The sequence below is a fragment of the Rhinolophus ferrumequinum genome, chromosome 9 (assembly GCF_004115265.2).
Source record: "Rhinolophus ferrumequinum isolate MPI-CBG mRhiFer1 chromosome 9, mRhiFer1_v1.p, whole genome shotgun sequence".
Taxonomy (NCBI): Eukaryota; Metazoa; Chordata; class Mammalia; order Chiroptera; family Rhinolophidae; genus Rhinolophus; species Rhinolophus ferrumequinum.
In genome coordinates, this window is record NC_046292.1 from 40724201 (window position 1) to 40751159 (window position 26959).

Below are 26959 nucleotides of genomic sequence, written 5' to 3' on the forward strand. Positions count from 1 at the left end.
TTGCTGGGATTTGGAACATGCATTTAGTCTTTCCTATCACTAGCTATGTTTATTGCTAGTGAATTGTGGCAAATTGGTGTGTTCAGTGCTGGGGCCCCATTCAGTGCCTCTTACCAACAGCACGCATATGCCATTGTCTGCTCAGAGAAGGCTTTTCTTGGGTTTGGCGTGCCACTGGGTAACCTGTGATGACTCAGTTCTCAGCCAGTACTGTGAAAACATCGTCCTAACAGTAAGCTGCAGGCAGTGCCATTCGATGTTCACTTGAAGTTCACATGATCATAAACATAAACAAGAAGGGAGGCCCCTGAAGTTGCATGGCAGCATTTGATTGTAAGGTTATCGAGGACCTATATTCTAGATGATCCAGAACACGTATATACAGGAGTTTTAAGATTATCGTAGGGATTAAAATATCGCCTATGAATTCAGTGAGTCACCCCTCCTATTCTTTGTTTCCTTAACTTTAAAATGGGGATACCTCATGTGTTATTTCAGGATTAAATGTGTTCGCACTGGTGCGGTGCCTAGTGTGTGATGTACATTGACCCAAAGTAGAAATTGGCAACCTAGGAGCTGGTTCCAGTCCTCTTTCATGATTCTGAATTGTTTTCAATTAACTGACATAGGTCCTATCTGATTTCGACTCCACATTAACGATGACTTTGTTCTAGTTATTGAGTGACTTCTAAGCAAATCGCTTTGCTCTTCCTTGCTGAGTGGCCACTCGTATAAGAGGAGAAAGCTGGGAAGCCCAACTAAAAGTATCACATGCCAAAGTGAGACTGCAGAAGGGAGAGATCTCTATGTATTTGCGTTGTTTCTTGACCTTGTCACTTAGAGGACCAACCCTGAACGACCCCAAGGAAATCTTGCCTACGTAGGGTATGCCTAGTTCCTGTGCTGTTCTTACAAACACAAATCAGATTTTGTGAGTAAGCAGGTGCAATTGTTATGGGGATTTATTTTTGATGTCATATCTACCACTGGTTTCTCTCCTCAATTTCTATAATTATTTATAATTGTTTAATTTTAGTTTGACTAATTATTTCATGCTGGTTTAGAATTTTAAAAGTTATTTGCTATTTTGTTTTGTTGAAGGAGTTACATAGAACGTTCTTAGGATTGGTCAGAAGGTAATTGGCATAGGTGATTTTGATGTTTAAAGCTTCCGGCGTCCAGCCTTGAGCTTAATTCATTCAGCTGCATCACCTCTTTAATTATGGATTTGAATTTTAAAAAAAAAGCACTCATGTATTCTTGCTACAGAACAAGCTTACTGACATAGCCTCTATTAGTGTTAGTGATTTAAACAGGGCGAGAGACCTGATCCTTTTAGTGGTTTTGTTTGTTATGTGCAGTCTTGGGCGAGCTGCTAAGAATAGTTTCCTTGTTACAGAATGGGCTTCTAGAGTTAGCAAGAAAGTTTGAAAGCTAGAATGAAGGCTATTTATTGCATGATTTTTCTATTACTCGAATTGAAGAAAAAAGACCAACAAAAACCACTGGGAGAAAATTAAGAGGAATAAACAGGATTAAAAGGAAACTCCAAACTTTCCTATGAACTAGAATTTGTTGAATTAATTTTTGGCCTTGTTTTTCTTTCCCTCATATTTCTTAGGAAAACTTTATTTTAACTGATCAAAAGATCAATACTTCCTAATTTGGTGGAAATGCTTTTGCCTGTCTGCTTTTTTTTTTTTTTTTTAAGAGTTTTTATCTTATTCAACCTATGAACAGCTTTTTACCATTGTTTACCACCACCACCTTGAAATGTCCTAGGGAGGCCGGTTAGCTCAGTTGGTTAGAGTGCAGTGCTCTAACCAAGGTGGCCAGTTTGATCCCTTCAGGGGCCACTGTAAGTTGCGCCCTCCTTAAAAAAAAAAGAGAGAGAGATGTTGTCCTAGGTTTCTGACGTTACCATCTTCTGTTTTGTGTGTGTGTTTTTTTTCATTCTTGCCCCATCTTAAGACTTTCTTTTATGGTCCCTTCTTTATTTGCCTGACTGTTAAATATTGTTGTATTTCAGCATTCTGATCTATTGTAATCTTCTTAGTGAACCCTTTTTGGTGTAATTTGTCACCTCTATGCTAAAGTTTTCCAAATTTATATTCCTGGGTCATTATTTCTCCTGAATTCTGAACACATTTATCAAACTCTTTATTGGATGATTCCATTCTAAAGTCACAGAGTCATCTGAAACTAAGTTGAAGTTTTCTTTCTCTCCCAAACTTACTCCCTTACTCCTCTTTCTGTTCTTTTTTTGAATGAAAATACCATTCACCCAATTTTCTAAGCCTAAAACTTGGGCGTGGTTCTTTTTCCTTTTCCCTCACCCCTTACATATAAATAATCATTAAGTTTTACAACTCTTTTTCCTAAGTGTCCCATGAATTCATCCGTTTCTCTCTACTCTTATTGTTAGGTCACTGTCTTCTCTTGCTTATTGTACTTCAGTTGTTATCTGTGCTTGGAAAACTTTACCCACTTCTCTCTTTCTCTAGGCTTCCAATTCCAACTCATTATTTAGATCTTAGCTTTTAAATACAATTATCTCTAGAAAACCTACTTTATTCCTTAAGACTGTGTTAGGTTTTATCATCTCTGCTCCCACAGCACCCAGCATTCAGCTTTTCCAAAGTCTTTGCCATTATGTCATAATTGTTTATTTTCTTGTTAGTATGTCTCATAAGGCTGGATTCTTTCAGCCTTATGGATCAGGAACTATTTTATTTATTCAACAAAGTTTTATTGAGTACTTACTATCTTATGGGTACTGTTCTAGACATTGGGAATCCAGTGGTGAAAGACAGACAAGGTTTCTGCTGTTGTGGACTTTATGTTCTAGCAGTATCTGGCAGTTCTAGATACTAAGTACACAAGCAGTAAGATTATTTTAGGCTGTGATAAGTGCTATGAGGAGAATCAAACATGATGCTATCATACACTGTGTGAGTAGGAAGGGAGGAAGTGCTAATTTAGATTAGGTTGTGGGAAGGGCCTCACCGAGGAGGTAAGGTTTGAGCTAAGACCTAAAGGGTGATAAAGATCTCTTCATGAAGATCTGGGACAGTGTTCTCAAAGCCAGGGGAACAGCAGCCTCAGAGGGATGAGACAAACTGCAGGTGTTGTAGAAAAAGATTTTTATAATGTCGTGAGTGGAGTGAGTGAAAGACAGGTAGTTCATGAGATCAAAGAATAGACGCGGGGACCATGTATTGTGGTGTCTTGAAGGCCTTGCTAGGAGGTTTGGATTTTGTTCTAAATGGGAAGCTTTCAGAGAGTTGAAGGTATATGTAGTATAAGTATAGTGTAGAATGGGGAATGGGTATGGAGGCAGAGGTGGGATCAGAGACCAGTCGGGACGCTACTGCTGTAGTCCAGCTGAGAGATGATGGTGGCTTTAACTAAAGTGATAGTCTAGATTTGTGCTATCCAATACAATAATCACTAGCCATATGGGGCATAAATTTAAATTAATTAAAATAAAAAATCTGGATCTCTGGTCATACTAGCCACATTTCACGTGCTTACTTCTCACATGTGGCTATTGTGTTGGACAGAGACAATGTAAAAGTTCTGTCATTGCAGGGAGTTCTATTCGACAGTACTGATCTAGAAGGAGAGACCTCGATGGATCCAGTATATATTTTGGAGGTAGAATTAAAGAATTACTGAAGAAAAGGAAGGGAGTGAGGAATCTTTTAAAAAAAATTTTCCCCGAGCAACTGGGATTTTGGGTTTTGGCTTGAGTAACCAACTAGTTGGTGATACTAATGCCATTTTTTGAGATAGGAAGAATGAAGGAGACTCATGTTGGGGAATGGGTGAATATTAAGGATACTGTTTTATCCATTTTACATTGAGAATCCCATTAGACACTTAAACGGAGATGTCAAATATCATCTTTATCTCCCTAGCACAATAGCACCGTGTTTCTCCGAAAATAAGACCTAGCCGGACCATCAGCTCTAATGCGTCTTTTGGAGCAAAAATTAATATAAGACCGGGTCTTATTTTACAATAATATAGACCGGGTCTTATGTAACATAATATAAGACCCAGTCTTATATTAATTTTTGCTCCAAAAGACGCATTAGAGCTGATGGTCCGGCTAGGTCTTATTTTTGGGGAAACAGGGTAGGTGTTCAATAATTATTGGTAGCATGTATAAAGAGGTGACATTTGAACAAGGTCCTGATGGTTCTAGGAGGACAAGGAAGAGCAAAATAATGAAACTGTGAAGAACATGGTGTGTTGGTAACACACAGTCTGGTTTGGCTGATGCACAGAGTATGTATAAAATAAGGGAGGAAAATAAGGCCAGAAAGTTAGCTTGTTGATCCATTCATTCAACAGCTGGCCCCATTTAGGCATTGGGGATATATCATCAAACAAAAAGACAAAAAAAAATCTCTGCTATTATAGAGCTTATATTTGTGTTGGTGTGTGTGTGGGGGGGGGGTGTGGTGGGGGATTGTGAGGAGCTAGACAATAAACCCGAGATTAGTAAAATATATTGTGTATTAGACAGTGTAGAGGTGAGAGAATATGCTGTGCAGCTATCTGGAAGAGGAAGATAACAGATGGAGGGAGAGCAAATTCAAAGGCTGTGGGGTGGAAATTCCCATAGGCCGGAGATCAAGGGAACAGTGATCTAGGGGGGATTGGAGAAAGGGATGGTTTCAGAGACATAAAGGGAGCCAGACTGTGTAGGCTACTACAGGCCACTGTAAGGATTTGGCTCTTACTCCGAATGAGATAGGAAGCCACATAAACTATGGCTCAGCACTTTCACTCCTAGGTATATATCAAAGACAAAATCTTGCCATGTGCAGGAACGTTCACAGCATAGCAGCACTATTCATAAAAGCAAAATTGTAGAAACGACCTTAGTACCTTTCATTGACAGGTTGGGTGAATAAATAGCCTCTCCATTACCAGAAGAGCAGATGGATAAATACGATGGAATAGCATGCAATGGTCAAATCAAATAACTCAGCAAACCCAACAGTGGGGATGATCTCAACAAAGCAAGTCCCAAACTGTTACATACAGAGTGATACCCTTTTTTAAAAGCTAAGAACAATTAAAATAAAAATACACATGAATGTATATTTTACATACATCTGAAGAGAGAGTGATACACATACACACATATTTGTACATAAATAGAATGATATAAAAGAGAAAGCAAGGAAGGGATGAACAGGGGGATTCAGGATGGTGGCGACCTTGGGTAAGGAGAAGCCATGGGTTGGGGACTATATGATTAGATGGAAAGATATTGTCAGCGTCATGGCATTTTGTTTGGGTGATGGGTTTGTAGGTACTTAGATTATTAAAAATAATAATTACATAAAAGTAGACCATTCATGGACCAGTAAAGATAAGTGACATGAACCAAGGATAATGATTCTTTTATTTCCTTATAACTGAGTTCTAGTTAAAGAAAAATATTATTCTCTGTACATAAATAATATTTGTAAATCTCTATAGTTATAACCATCATAAAGGTATACTCATAAATGTTGATTTTTTTTGTCTAGCTTTAGAAGGATTTATTTTTTCCTGAGTTTTTATGTGCTATCTAAATGGATATTGCCTAAAGATGCACGTAACTTGACCAACTGGGGAGTGCTTTGTGGTTTGTTTGTTTGTTTTGGTGGTTGAATTTTATTTTTGTTTTATTAGAAATACTGTTTCTGAAAACTTTTCTAAAGCACATCTGTTTCCTTTTCTGTTGTATTAAGAAAATGATGACATGTGTGATTCATGACTGAATTTCTTATAATGCTTCAGTGTGATTAATTATTATTTTAGAGGGCACAAAAGGTTTGGCTTACTCTGGCCAAGCTTAGAAAATATCCGGACATTGTCTTTTTCACTAAATTTGCATGTTTTTCTTAGGACTTTTTTCTTTTGAAAATCATGTTTCCCTTTGTCCTCACCTCATTCTGGTTGATTAAAATGTTATTGCTTAAGGTTTTGTTGTAATTTTGGAGTCTCAGATTAATCTGGTTTTGACTCCAAGCTGTTCACATTATTTAAAGGTGTTAATTTATATATTTAATTTAAATACCTACTTTGTTATAGAAATTTACTAAGTGCATACTCATTGATGTAATCATCATAATAGATGTAGAATTACACACTGAGATACATGCTCTGAAGTTAAAAATGCTCCTGTGAGAGCAAAAAGGTCTTGATCTGGACTTGGGGGGGGGGTGACCTTCAAGCTGAGATCTGAAGGATGATTAGTAACCAGTTAAAGGGTGCACCCCACCAGGTCATGAGATAGGATTCAGGTTAGCAGAAATAGCTTATACAAGGAGCTGTGGCAGGAGGCAGTGCAGCATGACTAACAAAGAAAAGAAGGCGTGTACTGTAGTGGTGGGAATCAAAGGTGATGCAAAACTACAGAGAGAGGCAGGGGCCTGATTAATGCAGGCCCTAGGAGCACTAGTGAAACCCCTGAAAATTTCTAATTAGGAATCTATTGAAGAACGGATTTGTGTTTTGAAAAGAATATTTGTTTAATGTCTATTAAAGACCTGTGGCATAGTTGGAAAAATCAGCTGCTAAATTTATTAGAATTTCATCCCTTTTTTCCTCTTATGCCCTAAAGATGTACAAAGCAGAAAAGTGATTGAGAATTTTGTTAATAAATCAGATTAGCCTACAGTGAGGTGACATAGTAAGTGCTCCTGCTTTACAGTATTCGTTTTATTCAGTTAGAGTTCAGTGCCCGTTAGGACGGCTTTTATAGAATTTTCTAGAGTTCTCGGTAAAATTCCCTTTCTACAGCTCATTTGAAGTACTCTCAACTGTATTCCTCAGTTACACTAGTTTATATTACGTAAGTGGGGTACCTTGTCATTTTTCATCCCGAAGACTAAAGGTTGCTCTTGGAAATATTTGTTCTGAAAATCTGTAATCATTTTCAGTACCATAGCTTTAATATTTTACTTTTTTCAAATGTTAATACATGATGTGTCCTCTTTTAAAATTTATGGTCTGTAGTTATTTCACCAACTTCCTGGCCATTTCCCCCTCCTCTTTAATAAGAAATAGTAACTCGAACCACCATGTACCACATACTTGATTTTGTGCACATTAATAAAAGGTGCCCCATCTGGGTGAACTAATTATCAAAAGTGCTTAAAGGGTGGCATCTGGGCCACTTCTCAGCTCCTACCTGTGCCTTCCACTGGGTGCCTTTAAGCCACGCAAAAACTACACAGCTGTACAGAGTGGCCCTAAATACATAGTAACTCAGTGTGCATTAGCTGTTGCTCGTGACCAGTCAGACTGCAGGTAATCGGTTATAAACAAAGCAAACCTATTTTCAAAAGTAGAACAATCAGTCATTTATAGGTGTTAAATGCAACCGTCAGTTAAAACATTAAATGTTATATTTTTGTTTTTAAAATTTTCACTCCTGTAAAATTGTGTGTATTGGGGGGGAGTTGTAATATTTTAGGAAGAATTTTATTTTGTCAAATAGAGCTAATGTTCTTTGTTATATTTTTTTTAAATGTGCTCAGCTTTGAGTACCTAGAAACATACAAATAAATAAATTTTATTGATCTTGTCCTATGTAGATTACTTTCACACACATATTAATCTATTTAATTTTTTATTATGGAAAGTTTTTAATGTATACAAAGTAAAGTGATGAAGCCTCATGTATCTGTCATTCAGCTTCAACAATTATCAGTATATTGTTTTGTCTGCTTCTTCCCACTTCTCCCACCCTAAATTATTTTGAAGCAAATCTCAAATATTATATTTTTAACCTGTAAACTCTTCAGTATCTACTCTGGGAGATAAAGACTTTTTCTTTTTTAATTTTAATAACAAGCACAGTTCATTTAAAACCTAAAAATTAAAATAATTAATATTGTCAACTCTCTGGTCAGTATTCAGACTTTCTTGATTGTTTCATAGGTTTTAAAGTGAGTTTGTTTGAATCAGAATCAAAACCAGTCTATACAGTGTTTAATTGGTTAATATGTCTCTTGTTACTTTTAATCTATGTTCCCCTTCCTCTTTTTTTTTTCCTTGTAGTTTATTTGTTGTAGCTTATCATTTGTCTACTTTCTTGATTTTGTTGATTGTATCTCTGTGGTATCAGTTAACCTTTCCAAGAATACGTTTTACTTTTGCTTAAATATATGATACCTCATCTCCATACTCTAATAAAATTTTTGTTTAAATGGAAGAATTAATGCCTACTTGATGAAGAATTTGAAAGATTTTTGTAAATATGAAAGGGAGAACCTAGAGGAAAGTCCATACGCCTTAGAAAGTAGTTTAATTTTGTAAAGCTCCATGTTTATAGCTTTCTGAATATTTTGATAACATAATATTTTGATATTTTGATATCATGTAATTTGTTGCAATCTTAAAAGTATTATAAAACCCTGGAATATAAAATGGTAGCAAGAATAGAAATATGAGGTTGATTTTGGTTAAAGTAACTTTTTACTAACTTATTTTGTATTTACAAAAAAGATACCAGGTGATCAGCACTCCGACAGATTTTTTTATGGTAATGGAATATGTGTCTGGTGGTGAATTGTTTGACTACATCTGTAAACATGGACGGGTGAGTAACATACTCTCTAGTTCAATAATAAACTCCTAAGCTTAAAAAGGGGAAAGTAGTGGGAAGTAGCGAACCACCAGGATATAAAGTTGGGGATGCTTCTGTGATAATGTTCAACTACACATGCAGATTATTAGACACACTCTCTTTCTTAAAAAGCACACCTATTGAAATACTGATTTTAGGAAATATGTTCCATTTAATTGCTAACATGCCTATGCTTTTCAAAATGAAAAATCTGTTCCATAACATCATGTTGAAGCTTCAATTATTTCTTTTCTTAGCACTTTCACTCAAGTTATGTTTTACTTGTCAATTCCCCCAAACCTATGTACATTTAGTAATATTACTTGAAAATTAAGTATTACTGTCTAGCAGCAAAGAAAAACCTGTTGATTGACATGTGGAGCTTTAATGCAAGTTTTGGATTTGTTTGTCTGACTTGTTAAGAATTCTAACACAATTCTAATGAGCTTGCTCTGTCATATTTAGGCTGATTATGAAACTAAAACTCTTGCTGTATAGATGTCCCAAATATTCTTAGTGCAGCTTCTTTTGTACCTGATAGGTGGAGGAGATGGAAGCCAGGCGGCTCTTTCAGCAGATCCTGTCTGCTGTGGATTACTGTCACAGGCATATGGTTGTGCATCGAGACCTGAAACCAGAGAACGTACTATTGGATGCACACATGAATGCCAAGATAGCCGATTTTGGTATGTAACTTCAGGGTTGTTCAGAAATGTACTAGCTGCCTTTTAAAATGTGTAACACTCCTATGGAACTAAGAACTTTCAATTACAACACTGTAAATCCTGTACCATGGAAAAGGATTAGTAGTAGTCTCCACTCTAGCTTGTTTCTGTTTATTTAAACACACTTTAAAAAAATGCAAATACTTCTAGAGAAGTTAGAGGGCTAGCTAGCATCGAGGTAAAGCCATTCAATCTGCAGTTCTTCCTAAGGAAATGAAATTTAGCTGTTTTTATGTGGGGACCACAAACTCCGTTGAAAGTCTAATGAAAATATAGGCACTTTCTTTGATGAATGTACTTAACCAGAGGTATATGGAAATTTGCATGTACTTTTGGAGCTTTATCGGCCTGACTTAATGGGGGCAGTGTCAGTGGATCTCAGGGTAACGTCTGACAACTTGGTAAAAGAATAAGAGTTTTTGTCAGGGGAAAAGGAAAAGGTAAAATCTAATTTTTATGCATCAAACACTTTTCAGAGTAAACATACCTGGAAAGGATGTCATAGTGGGGTGTTTGGGAAAAGGATTAGGAAGTAAGAGATTATATAAAGAGAGATGGAAGGGTGCCAGAGTTCAGCATTGCTTATTAAAAACTTTTGTCAATTCTTGGTCTTTGATCTAAAAACTAGGAAACTAGTTTCTCTATTTTCCTTCTCTAAATCACAAAACTCATTTAGTACTATAATTCAACTAGATTTTTGGTTCAGTAGATTATTTTTTCTATGTTGAATTAAAGCTTTCCAAATTAAAAACATTTGGAATATAATCTTTATAAATTGGAGCCTGTCTGATTTCTACTTAGAGATTTTGTTAAAAAGGCTTTTGAAAGCATAGCATAAAAAGTAATAGCTGCTATTTTATTCTTTCAACTGTACAAGTTGGTAATAATATTTTGATGCTTTTAAATTTTATAGTTCATATAATTTAAAATTTTATAGTTTACTCATTTGTGAAGTGAATCAACATTCTTATTTAGAAAAGGAATTTAATTTCAATCATAGTGTGATGTATTTTAGCTTTTTTGTTATAGTGTAACAGCTCTCTGAAATGGTTTCATTCTAGTCTAACAAATGCGTTCCATGCTTTTTTTTTAATAATTAAAAAACATGATGTATGGTGCATTAAAGACTTGTCATTTTTCCTCATACATTTATCTATATCTACTTTTTAAAATGTCCAGCACCAGGTAAACATTACTCTTATTTGCAGGATTATCTAATATGATGTCAGATGGTGAATTTCTGAGAACTAGTTGTGGATCTCCGAATTATGCAGCACCTGAAGTAATCTCAGGCAGGTAATTATACATCAGTAAAGAGTAGCTTTGTGTAATCTTTTGTTCATTCTGATAACATTTAATTAAAATGTATTCTCTTTGGAAGATAAGATTTTTAACATAGTAGAAAGCGATTATCCCTTTAATTTTTTCATTGTTGAAGAGACAATATATAATATATTAAACAATTTTTTAAACATTTAATTTAGATTTTGTTATGAATGTATTTAAGGAGGTTTTCCATTAAAAATGACTGGAATAACTCTTGATTTTTTTTCATTTTAGAAAAGTGCAGATAAGAAAGTAAGCATTTGCTAAATTCAAGCTAGTGCCATCATTTACTTATCAGACACGATCCTTTAATAACATTTTACATATTCTTTTATAAAGTATACATGGTATTTTATATTTTGTTTTTGGAAGAATGAGGTTTTGGGGGGACAATGTTATCTCATGAATTAAACTGCACAAGTAGCTTCCTCATTGGTACATTTTTAAAATGTTTATGCAGATTGCAGTGATAAACCCATCTTATCCAGTGACCCATATCTGATTTTAAAAGTTAACACAATTCTATGAGAGAAAAGATAGAGAAGATATTCTCACATTAGCAGATATAGGTGTTTGGACAATACAGTCAACGATGTAAATGATGGATAGCAACTTTTATTAAAATGGATTATATTCTTTTAATTGGAATGATAGAGATTTACTTTGTTGCCTCAAACCCAGGTTTGAGTTTAGTAATGTGCTGTTAGGGGAATTTGAATACTATCGATACAAAAGAGAAAAAAGGAATGGTCTTCTAGGCATAGGTTTTCTGGAGCAAAGATAATCTTATCCCGTGAGCTAACAAGTGATTAGAATGAAAGTAGTAGGTACTCAGGATAATGTGACACAGGGTAAATACCGTCAAAGAGATTGCCACAGGACTAGTTAGGTACTTTACTGTTTCAAATATTCTTTAAAATAGGTGTGCCAGAGATGAAATTCTATTATTATATATGCATTTTCTTTCGTGTAATAGTTTTATAGTAAAAATATTTAGCCAATACACTATATAGTATTTTTTTTAAAGTTTATGGTAATCTACTTTGATGTTTCTATCAAAAATTGACCATAGAAAGTTTTATATTTTTTAATTAGTCAGTTAATAAGTTCAGTGAAATGAATTTGTGTCAAAAAATAAAAATACCATTTTCTCTTGGAAAACTTGAATAGTAATTTGTTAGACCAATTATTCTGTATGGAGAACAACCATTGAGTGTTGGGGAGTGGCCATAAGCTTCATTAAACACATTGAAAAGCAGTAGATACCAAGTCCATATTATGTGCATATGGGAGCAGGGTACATGTAGATGAGAAAAAGTGATACTTGCGTTTCAGGTCTGTGTTGTCATCTTTTCTCTTAGATTATATGCAGGTCCTGAAGTTGACATCTGGAGCTGTGGTGTTATCTTATACGCTCTTCTTTGTGGCACCCTTCCATTTGATGATGAACATGTACCTACGTTATTTAAGAAGATCCGAGGGGGTGTTTTTTATATCCCAGAATATCTCAATCGTTCTATTGCCACTCTCCTGATGCATATGCTGCAGGTTGACCCCCTGAAACGAGCAACTATCAAAGACATAAGGTGAATATTTTTTTGGTTACTGTTACGTACATATTCTAGTATTTCCAACAGTGTCACTAATTGAAAGGCTCCTTTATGCTAGGCTCTAACACTTGATACAAATTTGACTTTCCTTATTACACAAACCTGATCATGTCACTCATCTTTTGAATATTTCAGATTGTTTCCCAAACTTTTTAGCTTAGGTAGCAAAGCATATAAGGCCGTTCGTAGCAAGGCTCTACTTACCTTCTTCTGCAGTCTCATTGCCGGCACTCACCACCATGTCCCAGGTACATCAGTGCTTTAGCCACGAGGCATTTTTTCTTGCTCCTCAAACATAACATATTTTATGGCTACATGTCTCTGTTGATATTAGTCCTTTTGCCTCTGATGCCTTTTCTGCGTTTTTTGACCTACTGGATTTCCATTCATCCTATAAAATTCCACTCACATATCATCTCTGTTGTGAAATCACTTGTGATTTCCCTGGTTAATATTAGTTGCTTTCACTTCTGTGATGTCCACATTTTGTTCTTGCTTTGTCTATTCTTTTATTGTTATTGTGTATGTAGCTATTTCTCTTTGTGTCTTTCTTTCTCTTAACTAAGGACAGAGAGTGTCTTGCTGATCTTCGTATATGCAGTGCTAGAAGGCCTAGGAAGATAGTATGTGCTCAGAAAGTATTTGAGTAAATTTCAACTAGGAAAACAGGGTGAGATTTATGTATTTTACATATGGTTAATGAAATAAAGACTATAAGTTTTGCTAAGATTTTGAATCCCAAAATAGTTCCTAGTGGGTTTGCAGTGAAAGATTTCTTGTTATGTGAGAAGCTTTGGTAAGCGTGGTTGCTGTGTTACCATGAAAGCGACCAGCACACGCAATATGAGCAGCACACACAAGCCGGGATGACCCATTGCCTTCTGCTTTTCACTTATCAGGTCATGTTGCCTGGAGGATTTTTTTTTTGTCCTTACGTAACATTTCATCAAGAATTTACCTACAAACACATTCTTTTGACATCTTTCCATCCTTCTCCTTATCTTCAAACGCCAGAGTGACTATTTAGAGACCTGTGACTTGGAATATTTAAATATTTATGTGACTGCTGCTGATCTCACACCAACCAGGACTGATTCCTTTTGCGTGTGTGTGCTGTTCTCTCCTGCCTCCCTTCAGTGTGCCAGGCCTGCTGCGTAAAAATGTAAAATTGTAAATGAGCACCAGATTTAGTTATGGAAATGAACTTAGCAGGGAAAAACCTTTTGTGTTCGCAATTCTTTAGAATATGTAGTTCAATTAATTGACTTTTCCTTAGAAAGAAAACTAGATATACTGGTATATAAACTTGTTCGTGGATTAGCACATACATTTGGAAGAGTAGAAGTATTGACTGTTATTTTAAAACAGATGTTTGTGTATGTACAGGCTTTAGAAAAATGTAAGTAAAATGTAAGTAAAAGTCTCCTAGGATGAGTTAATTTATACATATGTAGGTGGTATAAAATAGTGGCATTAATTTCTGTACTTAAAATAATATATTAATATAGTATTGTTTTTTTAAAACATTTATTTTATTGATATAATTTACATACTGTAAATGTGCCCTTTTCAGGTGTATAATTTATTGGTTTTTGGTATATTCACAAAGTTTACAATCATTACCACTATCTCAGCCCAGAATATTTTCATCATCCCAAAAGAAACTTTCCCATTAGGAATCATTCCTCATTTTTTTTTCTTCCCAGCCCCTGGCAACCACTTATCTACTTTCTTTCTGGATTAGCCTATTCTGGACATTTCATATAAATGGAATCATACAGCAAGTGGCTTTCTGAGTCTGGCTTCTTTCACTTAGTATAATGTTTTCAAGGATCTTTCATGGAGTAGCATGTTATCAGCACTTCATTCCTTTTTTGCTTGAAAAATATTCCACTGGATGGATATACTACATTTTGTTCATTCATCAGTTAATGGATATTTGAGTTGTTTTCATTTTTTGGCTCTTATGAGTAATGTTTCTGTGGTCATTCATGTTCAGATTTTTGTGTGGTCGTTTTCATTTCTCTTGGGTATATGCCTAGAGTTTGTAATTGTATGTTGTTGCTGTTGTTTGTTTAGTGATTTTACTGAACTAATTCCATCAGGTCTGTATTCTTTGTCATGGGTAGTCACTCAGGTCTCAGCTTGGTTGGCTTACTGCTCAGTTAATGATTAGACAGAGCCTTCCTTAAATGCCTTGTGCTAATAAGCCTGCCAGCTTTTACGGAGGGATTCTGTGCATGTTGGAATATGTCTTCAGTGCTCCAAGTTCATAAATCTGTCTTGGTGTTCACTTCCTGCTAGCACTGAACCTAAAGTCAGTCAGTGGTGAGAAATTCGGACCTTTTGCACACAGCACTGCATGTGTGTGTGTGTGGCCTTCTTGAGTCTCAGGAATATATTAGAGTACTTCAAGGACCTATATGGAACTCTTATTCTCTTTTTCTTTGAAGTTTTTTTGTTCAGCTTCTTGTTTGCTCCAACTCTTATTGCCACTTTTATATAGCTCAGATGTTAGACAGTTGCTATTGATTGTTTTTGATAATTATCCTGGGGAGAAGGCTGCAGTGAGGGAGCTCTGAGTCAGGTCAGATAAAGACAAGTCTTGCTTGTGGAGGGTTCCAGACATGTCAGATAATGACAGTTTTGTGGAGATAGGATTTTTGGAGAACACTAAACCTTTTCTGCTCCCCACCTTCCCCCCAGTGATTACTAGACTATGGATTTCCTGGGCTACCATGATTGTGAGGCTCTTGGTTTTCAAGACTACCGTAGATATGGGGAAAGTTAGAAGACATAAGGCAACTTAAAACATTACAAATCTTGCTGTTCTTCTTGAGATTCAGCCATTTATTTATTTATTTATTTTGAATAAGCATTCCTCAGATTGTTGTAAGCCTTTGGTTAAATTCCAGAGTTCTGAAAACATTGATTTTGACAATTTTTGCTAGTAATTTCATTTCTTTCTTTTTTTTTTTAACATTGTGTGTTTAATTGCATTGAATTATACTTGTGACAAACTTTTTTTTGGGGGGGGGTAAGGGGAACAGGACTTTATTGGGGGAACAGTGTGTACTTCCAGGACTTTTTTCCAAGTCAAGTTGTTGTCCTTTTAATCTTAGTTGTGGAGGGTGCCGTTCAGCTTCAAGTTGTTGTCCTTTCAGTCTTAGTTGTGGAGGGCGCTGCTCAGCTCCAGGTCCAGTTGCCGTTGCTAGTTGCAGGGGGCACAGCCCACCATCCCTTGCGGGAGTTGAACCGGCAACCTTGTGGTTGAGAGCCCGCGCTCCAACCAACTGAGCCATCTGGGAGCTCAGTGGCAGCTCAGCTCAAGGTGCCGTGTTCAATCTGTTTTTTTTTTTTCCCCCCAAAGCTTGTAAGAGTTTTATTTGAGCGAAGCTGACGACGATTGCTTGGAAGCAAAGTCTCAACAGATTGAGCGCCGTGTTCAATCTTTAGTTGCAGAGGGTGCTGCCCACCATCCCTTGTGGGACTCTAGGAATCGAACTGGCAACCTTGTGGTTGAGAGCCCATGCTCCAACCAGCTGAGCCATCGGGAGGCAGCTCAGCTCAAGGTGCCATGTTCAATCTTTAGTTGCAGGGGGTGCTGCCCACCATCCCTTGCGGGACTTGAGGAGTTGAACTGGCAACCTTGTGATTGAGAGCCCACTGGCCCATGTGGGAATCTAAGCGGCGGCCTTCGGAGTTAGGAGCATGGAGCTCTAACTGCCTAAGCCACTGGGCCGACCCCTAATCTCATTTCTTTTATGGAAAAGTGAATGTTTTGAGTTCATTCAAAAGTGCTCATTTTCCATATTTGTCATTGGTTTCTAAAAATGTTAGACATGTAATATAATTTCTTCTATTATTTCTTTTGAAAAATTAATACTGTCAGTCATTTTTATTAAACATTTATTAGATACTTATTATTATCATAATATAGCAAATAAACACATTAATGAATTCATTTTTGTCTTCATACTGCATGTGTCTATTCATCATTGATTTACTCTGCTTTTATTGAGCATTTACTAGGTACTGGCGTACAACTAAATAAGACATGGTCCCTTTTTCAAGGAGCTCCAAGTTCATGGGGAATATTAAAAACAACAATTACAAAAAAGTGGGAATGCTATAATAGAAAAATCTAGACGGTGTAGAAGTTTCACCTTCGTATATCCTCAGGGCCTGGCACGCCGTTATTTCTCACTTGGACTATTGTGGTAGTAGGATCATCATTATCATTTTTTATCTTTTCAGTTCAATTTCTGTGTCACAAGCAGAACAATCTTTACAGAATGCAAATTAGCTCATGTCACCCCTGTCTTTTTAAAATTTTTCAGTGATTTTTGTTAATCCTAGGTTCAAATCCCAAAACCAGTTTCATAGCTTACAGCTATCAGAAATACCCGATGTCTTTTGCCACTCCAACCCATAGCTCATTATGGTGTCATGCTAGTGGCTTGAGTTCAGTTCCTTGAACATGGCAAAACTCTTGTCTCGGAGTCTTTGCATATATTGTTTCTTTTGCTGGGAGTACCTGTTTCTCAACTCTGCTTAGATGACTTCTGCTCAATCATTCTGGTATCTGCTTAAGTATTACTCAAAGTTGCTTCTATAATCACCTGCCTCTCATTTTGAATAATATACTCTCATTTCACCCTGTCTTCTACTCAGAATCTTTTTTATTTTTTCTAATTAAAAAAACAATTTTTATTGGGGAATATTGGGGAACAGTGTGTTTTTCCAGGGCCCATCAGCTCCAAGTCATTGTCCTTCAATCTAGTTGTGGAGGGCGCAGCTCAGCATCAAGTCCAGTTGCCGTTTTCAATCTTTAGTTGCAGGGGGCGCAGCCCACCATCCCATGTGAGAACTGAACCGGCAACCTTGTTGTTAAGAGCTCCCACTCTAACCAACTGAGCCATCCGGCCGCTCCTCCACTCAGAATCTTTATCACAGGATTTTCATGTTTATGTATTTGTAACTATACATTTATTTTTGTGAGTAACCATATATTTTTGTATTTGTTGAATCTTTAGCTACAATATAATCTCTGTGAGGTGAAGGAATGTATCTTTTTGATATAGTGTGTCTTTAGTAAATATTCATAAATTAATCAGTCAATAGAAGACATCCAGGCAAAATATATATTGATTTGGATTTAAGCTTAGAGAGTGCTCCATTCCCTTATATAGTATTGCTGACACAATCCTGAAGGAATAGTACATGTTAAGTGAAAAAGGGTGGGATAGCCTACGGTGGCAATATTAACATCATGTGTGAAGGCCTAGAAGTGTAAGAAAATAAGATTTGGGAGACTGGTTCTCAAACTTTTGGTTTACTGCCCCTTTATGCTTTTAAAGTTGAGGTCTCCAAAGAGTTGGTGTTTTTTTTTTTTTTAAATGCAGGCATATCTATGAATATTTACCACATGAGAAATTAGAACTGAGAAATTTAAAAAGTATATTTAATTAACTTGAAAATAATAATAAACCTAAATAACATCTTTTATGAAAAATAACCTTGTTTTCCCAAACAAAAATATTGGTGACGACAGTGGCATTATTTTACAGTTTTCAAATGCTGTTAGTGTTTGGCTTAATCAGAGACAGCAGCTAGGTTCTCATATCTACTTTTTGATTCAGTCTGTTGCAATATGTTGTATTACTTGACATCTATGGACCAAATCTGACCTCATTCATATAAGGGGTTGGAAAAGAGGAATATTTTAATAGCCTTTCAGATAGTTGTGGACATTTTCTTTGATATTAAACCACAGCTTAGCATGTTAGTTATGTTATCAAATCAGAAAACATATCAATTAACCATTGTACTTTATTAGAATCCATTAGTCTGTTTTGCATTTTGAGTGGAACTTTTTTTTTAACCTATGTATAAGTCTGCAATATCGTGCATTGATCATTTGGAAAATATTGGGTTATTGAGGTAGAGAGATTTTCCAAATGGTGACACATTTCATTATAACAATATCAAAAATCATATTCGTTATAATCATCACTACAAAGTTACAGAAAAGTCTTTAAGTATTGGGAACCTGTCAAGTGCATGAAGACACATATAAATTACACGTAATTCTAAAATTTTGCTTGAAATCTTGGATTTTATTATTGGCATCAAATACTTCCAGTTTTTTCCTTTGAAGTGACAGGCTCATTTTATTTATTTTTAAGAAAATGTCAACCAAATACCCAAGTCTGAATAGCAATCGTTACTCCAGCATAAGGGTTAATTAACTTACCCAGAGTCACATAACTAGTAAGCGACTGGAGAGCAGATCTTGCCGATTCTGTGATGTTGTATTGCCCCAATCTAAATTATTTGGGACTTCCCAAAGCATGTTCTTACAATAGTGTATTGTGGCATTTTTCCTAGAGAACATGAATGGTTTAAACAAGATTTGCCCAGTTACTTATTTCCTGAAGATCCCTCCTATGATGCTAACGTCACTGATGACGAGGCTGTGAAAGAAGTGTGTGAAAAATTTGAGTGTACAGAATCAGAAGTAATGAACAGTTTATATAGTGGTGACCCTCAAGACCAGCTTGCAGTGGCTTATCATCTTATCATTGACAATCGGAGAATAATGAACCAAGCCAGTGAGTTCTACCTCGCCTCTAGTCCCCCAACTGGTTCTTTTATGGATGATAGTGCCATGCATATTCCCCCAGGCCTGAAACCTCATCCGGAAAGGATGCCACCTCTTATAGCAGACAGCCCTAAAGCAAGATGTCCATTGGATGCATTGAATACAACTAAGCCCAAATCTTTAGCTGTAAAAAAAGCCAAGTGGCATCTTGGAATCCGAAGTCAAAGCAAACCATATGACATCATGGCTGAAGTTTATCGAGCTATGAAGCAGCTGGATTTTGAATGGAAGGTAGGAAATTGTGCATTAAGATCATTTGTAGAAGCCATTTCTTTAAATGTAGTAAGCTGCTCTGAGTTGCTGAGTTGAGTACTGTTGTCAATAAAAGAGTTGTTTTTGATTTAGATATAAATCTAGTAGTCTTGATGCTTCTGGCCAATAAATCCCTTTCTTTGCAATAATATACCATGTGCATTCAAAACAAAACGAAGAAACCTCTTTAAGGAAGAAGAGTGTTGATGTTGGGGACCTATATATTTTTGAATTACAAAATAGCATTTTTGGCAGAGAAACAAAAAAGTAATCAACCTGAAATCACCTGAGAAAATAGTCTCCCTGTTTCAGCATTCATTATAGCAATACAAAGTTGTACGTCTTAAAAGGTAGTATGTTTTCACTTTTCTCTCTCATTTGTTAGGAAGGGTTTTCTTTTTTTCTTTTGTTTTCTCTTTGTCAGTAGCTGTAGCAGCTAATGGGCAATACAGATTGTACCATCAGGATATATTTATTCAGTCAACAAATACCTTTCTCTAAATTGAGAAAAATCTTTTTTATTTGGCTGGTGTTTTTAATCCTTAGTTAAGGTATATTTTTCTTACGCTTAGCCTACATTTTACTTTTTTTAATTGGTGCTCAAACTCATTTAAATTCTATTTGAGTATATGTTGGAGGGGAGCATTTTGTCATGTCAGGTATTTCTGTAACACCTGTTTCCTTTCTTGAGGACTGTGAATGTATTTTTAAAGGAAGAAGAAAAACATTCAAACATACCATGTAAAAGTTCACTTGACATGTTTGAATAAATTATTTTTATTATTATTTGTACCTGAATTGCATGAATAAAATATTTTATTAAAACTGTTTAAAACAGTTGTATTTTCTGAAGCAGTTTGATTTAATTGAAAAAGGGATGTTAATATCTTTAAAATTCCTACTGAAAAATTTTGGAACTAATTTGATAGCTATTTTGCAAACCCAGAATCTTCTTTATCTGAGCTGTAGTTGTCTTATATTCAAGAGGCAGATACCTTTCTCACAGAATGATTGTGATACTTACATTTTGTGACAGTACCTGTTACAGTGCTTGATGCAAACCATTAAGATGTTAATTGTCCTTTATTCCATTCCTCCTGCTCCATAGGTAAACTATTCAAGTTGAGGCTGGGCAACCAAAATTATTATTGATGTTTTAGAGTGAGGCATACCTAGAATGAAGGCTAGATGCTATACAAGCATAATCTGAGTTCCCTGTAAATTTTAATTGCTATACACAAACAGTACTGTTAGTGATTAAATAAATACTAAACTACCATATAATATGAAACAAGGATCGATCAGTAATTTCTTCTCTATTCCACTTCTATCCATTATTTGTTTTGATATTCTTTGCAATTAGAATAGGGAGATATTTTGTAGTTTGTTATTTTTAACATTTTTCCTTACGGAAGATTTCTCATTTTAGGTAGTGAATGCATACCATCTTCGTGTAAGAAGAAAAAATCCAGTGACTGGCAATTATGTGAAAATGAGCTTACAACTTTACCTGGTTGACAATAGAAGCTATCTTTTGGACTTTAAAAGCATTGATGGTAAGCAAGCTATGCAGGCATGAGCTCTGAGAAGATAAAACTTGGTACTAGTTGACAAGATGTTAAAAATCATCTCAAAAATATGGTGGGTAGGTCTTATGTACTGGTTTTAAGTAATCTAGATTTAGTAAGTAAAATGAAACTGATAAAGACATGCAGAATATCCCTAATCCAGCACCTCCCTAAAAAATAGGGCTTCCTTGGCTTAAAAAAGTCATTTGAAGTATTGGCTGTGGGGCAAAAACAGGGAGGCAATTTTTACTTAAGATATCTGATGTTGTCAGGTTGTCACATTCGTATTCGTATTTTATTACTGTTAGCATTATATTATCTAAACTTCCCTGTTCATCAACTTCCCTCATCCTGGTTGGCCAAGGTGACCACATAGGCCTCTCCTAGGATTTGGGGTGGATTTCAGTGCCCGTGGTCATCCAGCAGCCAAAGGAATCAGGGGATCGGTCCCGTCCAATTACTTACTGTGCCAAGAGTCAAAGCTGGGTGAACCAGCTTATTCTGTTCAGAGACCCACAGGGGATAAAAAGAGAATAAACTGAGGGTCAGGTGCTGGATGGATCAAGAATAGAACTGAGTTCAGGTATAAGAAAGTTGATTTAAACAGAGCTTTTAAATTTTATTCTTGAACTACCATCAACTATAGCAATGTTTATGTGGTCCCCAGACCTCCTTCATCAAAATTAGAGCTCTTATTAAAATAAAGATTCTTGGAAACTGCCCCCAGGCCTACTAAATCAGAATCTCTGGAGATGGGCCTTGGGAAACTGGGAATCTGCATTTCTAACAAGATTTCCCTCCACCCTCCCCCAGGCAATTTCATTGTGCACTGAAGGTTCAGAACCACTGTGTGTTGGTAACTTATTTTTATCCTAGTGATTATTTATTGATATTCTATAAGAACATAAACCTTCAAGGATATGCTTTCCTCATATACAGGAATGTCGGTTTGATTTCAAGGTTAATGCTGGATCCTATGTTGAGAAGGATTTTGGGGTCATGTTTGTGTGGAAATGTTGTGATTAATTAGTGATGTCTTTTATGATTGTGGGAGGGAAGAGGTATTGTCACCCTGCTCCTATGGCACTGAGCCTCACATTCATTGTTAAGTTGCCTTTGCTCAGAACTGTGTACTTACTGACTATTCTGAATATAGCATCTTTATAGGAAGGGCTGGGTCCATACACCTTTCAGATCAATTGCTCTTCTCTGGTCCATTTTAGATGAGGTGGTGGAGCAGAGGTCAGGTTCCTCAACACCTCAGCGTTCCTGTTCTGCTGCTGGCTTACACAGACCACGATCAAGTTTTGATTCTGTGACTGCGGAGAGCCATTCACTCTCTAGCTCTCTCACTGGCTCCTTGACCGGAAGCATATTGTCTTCAGTTCCACCGCGCCTCGGGAGTCACACCATGGATTTTTTTGAAATGTGTGCCAGTCTGATCACTACTTTAGCCCGCTGATGACCTGTCCTTAGTTTCTATCTTTCTGTAATTGCACTGTGAAAATCAGATCTATTCTTTAAATTATTGTTTTACTTATGCACATCGCATACTCTAAAATGCTGATTGACGGACATGAATATGCCAGGGGACACTCAATGAAATTACTGAACAAAAAAGTCTGACATTTTATTTACCTGTATTTACAGAAATCTGTAGTTCTATTTTGTCTGTGACGCATTTGCATAGGCAGAATCTTTAGGCGGTGAACACTGATGAAGACTGTGAATTTAAAGTTGTGAGTTCACTACAGCTGATTACTAAACCTTCACTGGGAACCATCTCAATCAACGGGGGGTTTCACAACACCTTGCTTTACTTTTTAGTGTAGAGAAATCCAGTTTACTTCCTAAAAATTCCAGAGGCTATAAGCTGTGTTTAGGCGCCCAATTCTTTAGCACAAGAAGACTAAAAAATAAAACAACCATTCGTAAGATAGTATTTAAATGTTCAAATCTTAAAAGCCTGCCCGAGAATTTCAGAAGCCAAATTCTTCTAGTAGTTTTTTCCTGGTGTCTCATAGAAGGGCTGTGGTCCTGAAACAGATAACCACTATTTCCTGGTTCTTTCAGAACAGCTGTAACCAACCAGAGGTTTTATCTGGAGATTTCTGTGAATAATATTTTAAGAGCTTTCAAGGTTCTACTTAGTATTGGAACATCTGGAATTGCAACAACTTTTGTCTCTTTCATAAACTTACATCATTTTAAAACATGCCTTTGAAACCTACCTTTCTCAAATTCTTTTTGCCTCTTATTTTTGTACTTCAGCAAGCATGATGAAATAGTTACATGAAACAAAGCAAAATATCAACAGCCCCTTTAAAAGGGAACTCTTAATTTTTGATCTCGTATTGTGTGTGGTGGTAGGGAGTGTTTGTGTGTCTGTGTGTGATTGATGTCGCATCCCACATGTTAATTCTTCTTCTGATGATGAAGTTTGTTAGCGTAGCCACCCCTTCCCTCACTTTCCCTAGTCACCAGTGTCTTTATTTATTGTGATCCTTGGTGGCTGATTGGTTTAGCTTTTAAATCTTTTCTAGTTGCCTTTCTGTGTTCTATATCTTGGTTGCTAGCCATCCAGTTCGAAAACACTGTTCTGGCCCTAAGGGCTTTTATGTACTTCCAAAGCTTGATAGGCTGTGACCTGCACTATTGAACCTCTTAGGGCAGGGAAGCTTTAAACATTAAAAAAAATTCTCTTGTATAAATATACAAGTTACTTTTGAAGGAAAACCAGTTTGTTTGTTTGTTTTGCTTTGTGTAGGTTTTGGGGTTTGTTTTGTAATCTTAAAGTACCTATATACAGCAGGGTAGATAATAGCTTATTGATTATATTTTGTTTTAGTAAAAGTATTTAATTTTTAAATTATGTGTAATTTATCTAATTTGTATTTATTCATTTGTTTTCTTGAGTATACTGTAATTAACAATCTCATTCACCTAATTTAGCCTAGAAAAGATTAAGCTCTTGAAAACAAAAAGTGATTAAGCCTTGACAGGTTTCTGTTTGCCAAAAATAATGTTTTCTACCAGATGCAAATGAGAATGTTAGACCAAGTTTCTCCTGTGTTTATGGAAGACAAACATGTCTCTCTTTAAATAGTTTTCAGTCAGAAGTTTGCAGTGTTACATCATATTGTTTGGTAGAATTTTTTTAAAAATCTTGTTAAATATCTTTAAGTCTGACTTCTTAATATCAAAATAAAAGCAATCCTTGTTGGGAAAGAAGGTGGGGTTGAAGGTAAGATGTTTTAAGTTTAAATCTTTGAAAGGTTGCCACCTAGTGGCACCAAAGGGTGCTTTTTTAATGATTATTTTTATAGAGATAAGCAGTATAGTCCTGCTGTGTTAGTCTGCTGTGCATTATAGATATGGCCTCTCCAGATGTGTAAATACCTCTTTTGGGAAAAACAAGGCCATCTCATAACACTTGCCTGACTATGAATTGGATTATCTTAGAAATAAGGAGCTAATCTGATTCCTTATCCTCAGTGACAAAATCCCTAACAATTTTGAAGGCCAAGAAACAGCAGGAAGGGATCCAGTATCATTTTAGCTTTGTTAGTCTAATAAATAAGATATTAGACACTTATTCATATCAAAATTACTTTATATGGATGATTATCATGTTTTTTTGAGTGTTAAAATATTATTTACTATTTTATCATTCTTTCCAGTATTCGTGAATATGTACAATTTGGTAGTTAACCTGTTGAATCTTAGGAGAACCAAGGGTCGCCGTTTTGGTTCTTTATGCTTGCGTTTTTAAAGCACAGCTATTCTGTGAATCTAGAATTGTTCTGTAGAGAAAAGATTACAGGAGGCTTAGTGCAGCATAACAGGCTAGGACATTGTCAAAGGAGGTCTTTTTGTAGTTAATGAGCAGGAAGAGGGAAGGAATCGGTTACTAAATTCCCACATTCCAGTCTTATAAACTGGGTAATTTTGGATGTGATATTTGTCAGATAGATCTGGAGTAGGAACAACTTCTTCCAGTTAAAATTGTGGAGGAGAGCTTCTATTATTAGGTTATAGATAAAGCCTTAGCTATTATCATGGAATGGACGCCATATGATTCTAGAACAGCATTTCCCAAATTGTATCCTGTGAGATGCTCTGTAGAAAAACGATTCCATTTGAGCAAGTTTGGAAAACGTTACATGCTCCTCTCCCACTGAGGATGACAGTGGATCTGAGCAGGAAAGACTTTGATAAGTCCTATGAAAAAAAGAAAACCATAACTTTGTTTAACCCTGCTTTGTCCAAATTAATTTAACCAACATTTTAAGCTTAATATTCCATGGTAAAAACCAATTTGGAAAATACTGTTTTAGGAAAGTTATTGTCCCAGGTTGTCATAATTAGGGTATTTCAGAAAATTAAGAATTCCTTTTCCTTTATCAGTTGTTCGAGCGAATCTGGCTCAAAATCAGAATAATTTCATTTTAACCTGTGAACATACTCATCTTGAGCGAATGCTGGACTAAATAGAATTGTATATGTCTGCAACTTGTTTCATAGCACCTTGATTTACTTAATCAGGTTGTGGTATTGTTTGGGAGCAAAATTTTTTGTGTTGAATGGATAAGTGAAAAATCTGAAAAAGATTACTTGTGAAAAAGTACTAAGAGACTACTGACTAATGCTGATGGCTGTATGGATAATGAGTCAATATTACTGATTCTCACTTTCAAAACATGTAGTCAGTGAACATTTTCTAAGTACTTTTAAATAGGACACCATATTTAGATCTAATTCCTGTTATCCTTTAATGTAGGAAAAAACAACATTTCAAATTGAATTTGTAGGCAACTATTATAAGTTGTTTTGTTTTGATCAACAAACTTTTAAGAGACACTTTTGTAACCTTTAGTGTTTGCATTCCTTGATACTAGCCATCTATAAAGAGAATCCAGGAGCCTAAATTAATCAGAAATGATAGTATTTCTATGTCAGAGAATTGGCTATATGTAGTATAGACAATTCTACATTTTCTGCAGGTATGTTTTCCATGAGAGTTCATAATTCTGGGCTTGCTTTCTCTTATTCCCTAGCCAGTTTGTACTCAGGGAATACAAATGATTTTTAATATTAGATGATGAGATATAACTGAGAAAATAATCATAGACAACTGTTAAAGATGTTTTTGACTGTTTGGATTTATCTGTAGTGTCTATTAAAATGCAGTATACTGAGTTAATAGAAGCACTGCACCTTCTATTTATAAAATACAGAAGTGTGGAACATGTCTAATCCAGACACTGCATCTTTGTCTGTTCACTGGTTAATAATTTAAATCCTGCTAATGGTTGTGAAATCTCAGTATCTAAATGCTAGACATGTTCACAACTTTGTTTTTGTTTTAAAAGACCCCCACATTTTCAACCTGGCATTTCTTTACCTGGTCATCCTGTCACTCTGTCACTTTTTAACTAGGGAATGTAATTTATTTTAGTAGTTCTCAGAGATTCTAGTTTATTAGAAATTCTGGATGAGGGATACGTGCAATCTGTTGGGTAAGTCACATCTTATGTCGGGGTTCATTTGTAATTTCTAAAGTGGGAGGGATAGATTAAAAGACCTCTGAGGTACCTTTGAGCTTTAAAGTTCTATCTTCTCATATGATTTATGTTAGTGTCCATTTTTAATGTATTGAGAGTTTTTATATTAGCATGAATGTTCTACATGTGTCTGGGGAGGCATTTTGAAGGTATATACTTGAATATTTTTCTAACTACAGCTGCCCTTTAGAATACAAATGGCAGAAGTCATCCAGAAAACCAAACATTTTAAAACATCATGTGTACTTGACATAAAGCAAAACATGGCTAATTTGAAGTGATGGATGCGTTCCATACATTTTTATTTTAGATTTTTTTGACCCAGAGGCCCTCCATATCTATTAACTTATTTAATACGATACAGTACCCTTGTGAGGTAACTATTTTCCAGATGAGGAAGCAGGACCAGAAAGCTCTTCGTAAAGATTAATGCCATGCAAATATTCAACAATGATCACTGCTCTTATGCCACCTTCCTCTGGGGGAGAGCAGTCTGGATTACGGAACCGGCTGAGTAGTTGAGTAATAAAAACAAACACGGATGTATTTCTTTCACGTCTTAGAGTGACATAATGTAGTCTTAACTGAATATTTCTTAGTTTAATTATTTGA

General features: G+C 35.8%; 1 protein-coding gene across 3 annotated transcripts in view; it reads left to right on the forward strand.

Annotated features, from left to right (window-relative positions):
* PRKAA2 (protein kinase AMP-activated catalytic subunit alpha 2) overlaps window positions 1-24158 on the forward strand; it is a 48833-nt gene extending 24675 nt beyond the window's left edge. For all 3 annotated transcript variants that reach the window (XM_033114890.1, XM_033114892.1, XM_033114891.1), the window contains exons 3-9: window positions 8518-8611; window positions 9180-9324; window positions 10572-10659; window positions 12051-12275; window positions 18690-19194; window positions 20645-20771; window positions 22007-24158. In XM_033114890.1, coding sequence (XP_032970781.1) covers window positions 8518-8611; window positions 9180-9324; window positions 10572-10659; window positions 12051-12275; window positions 18690-19194; window positions 20645-20771; window positions 22007-22245 — 1423 coding nt within the window. In that variant the 3' untranslated portion in view covers window positions 22246-24158. The remainder of the gene's footprint in view (window positions 1-8517; window positions 8612-9179; window positions 9325-10571; window positions 10660-12050; window positions 12276-18689; window positions 19195-20644; window positions 20772-22006) is intronic.
* Window positions 24159-26959: the final 2801 nt, after the last annotated feature.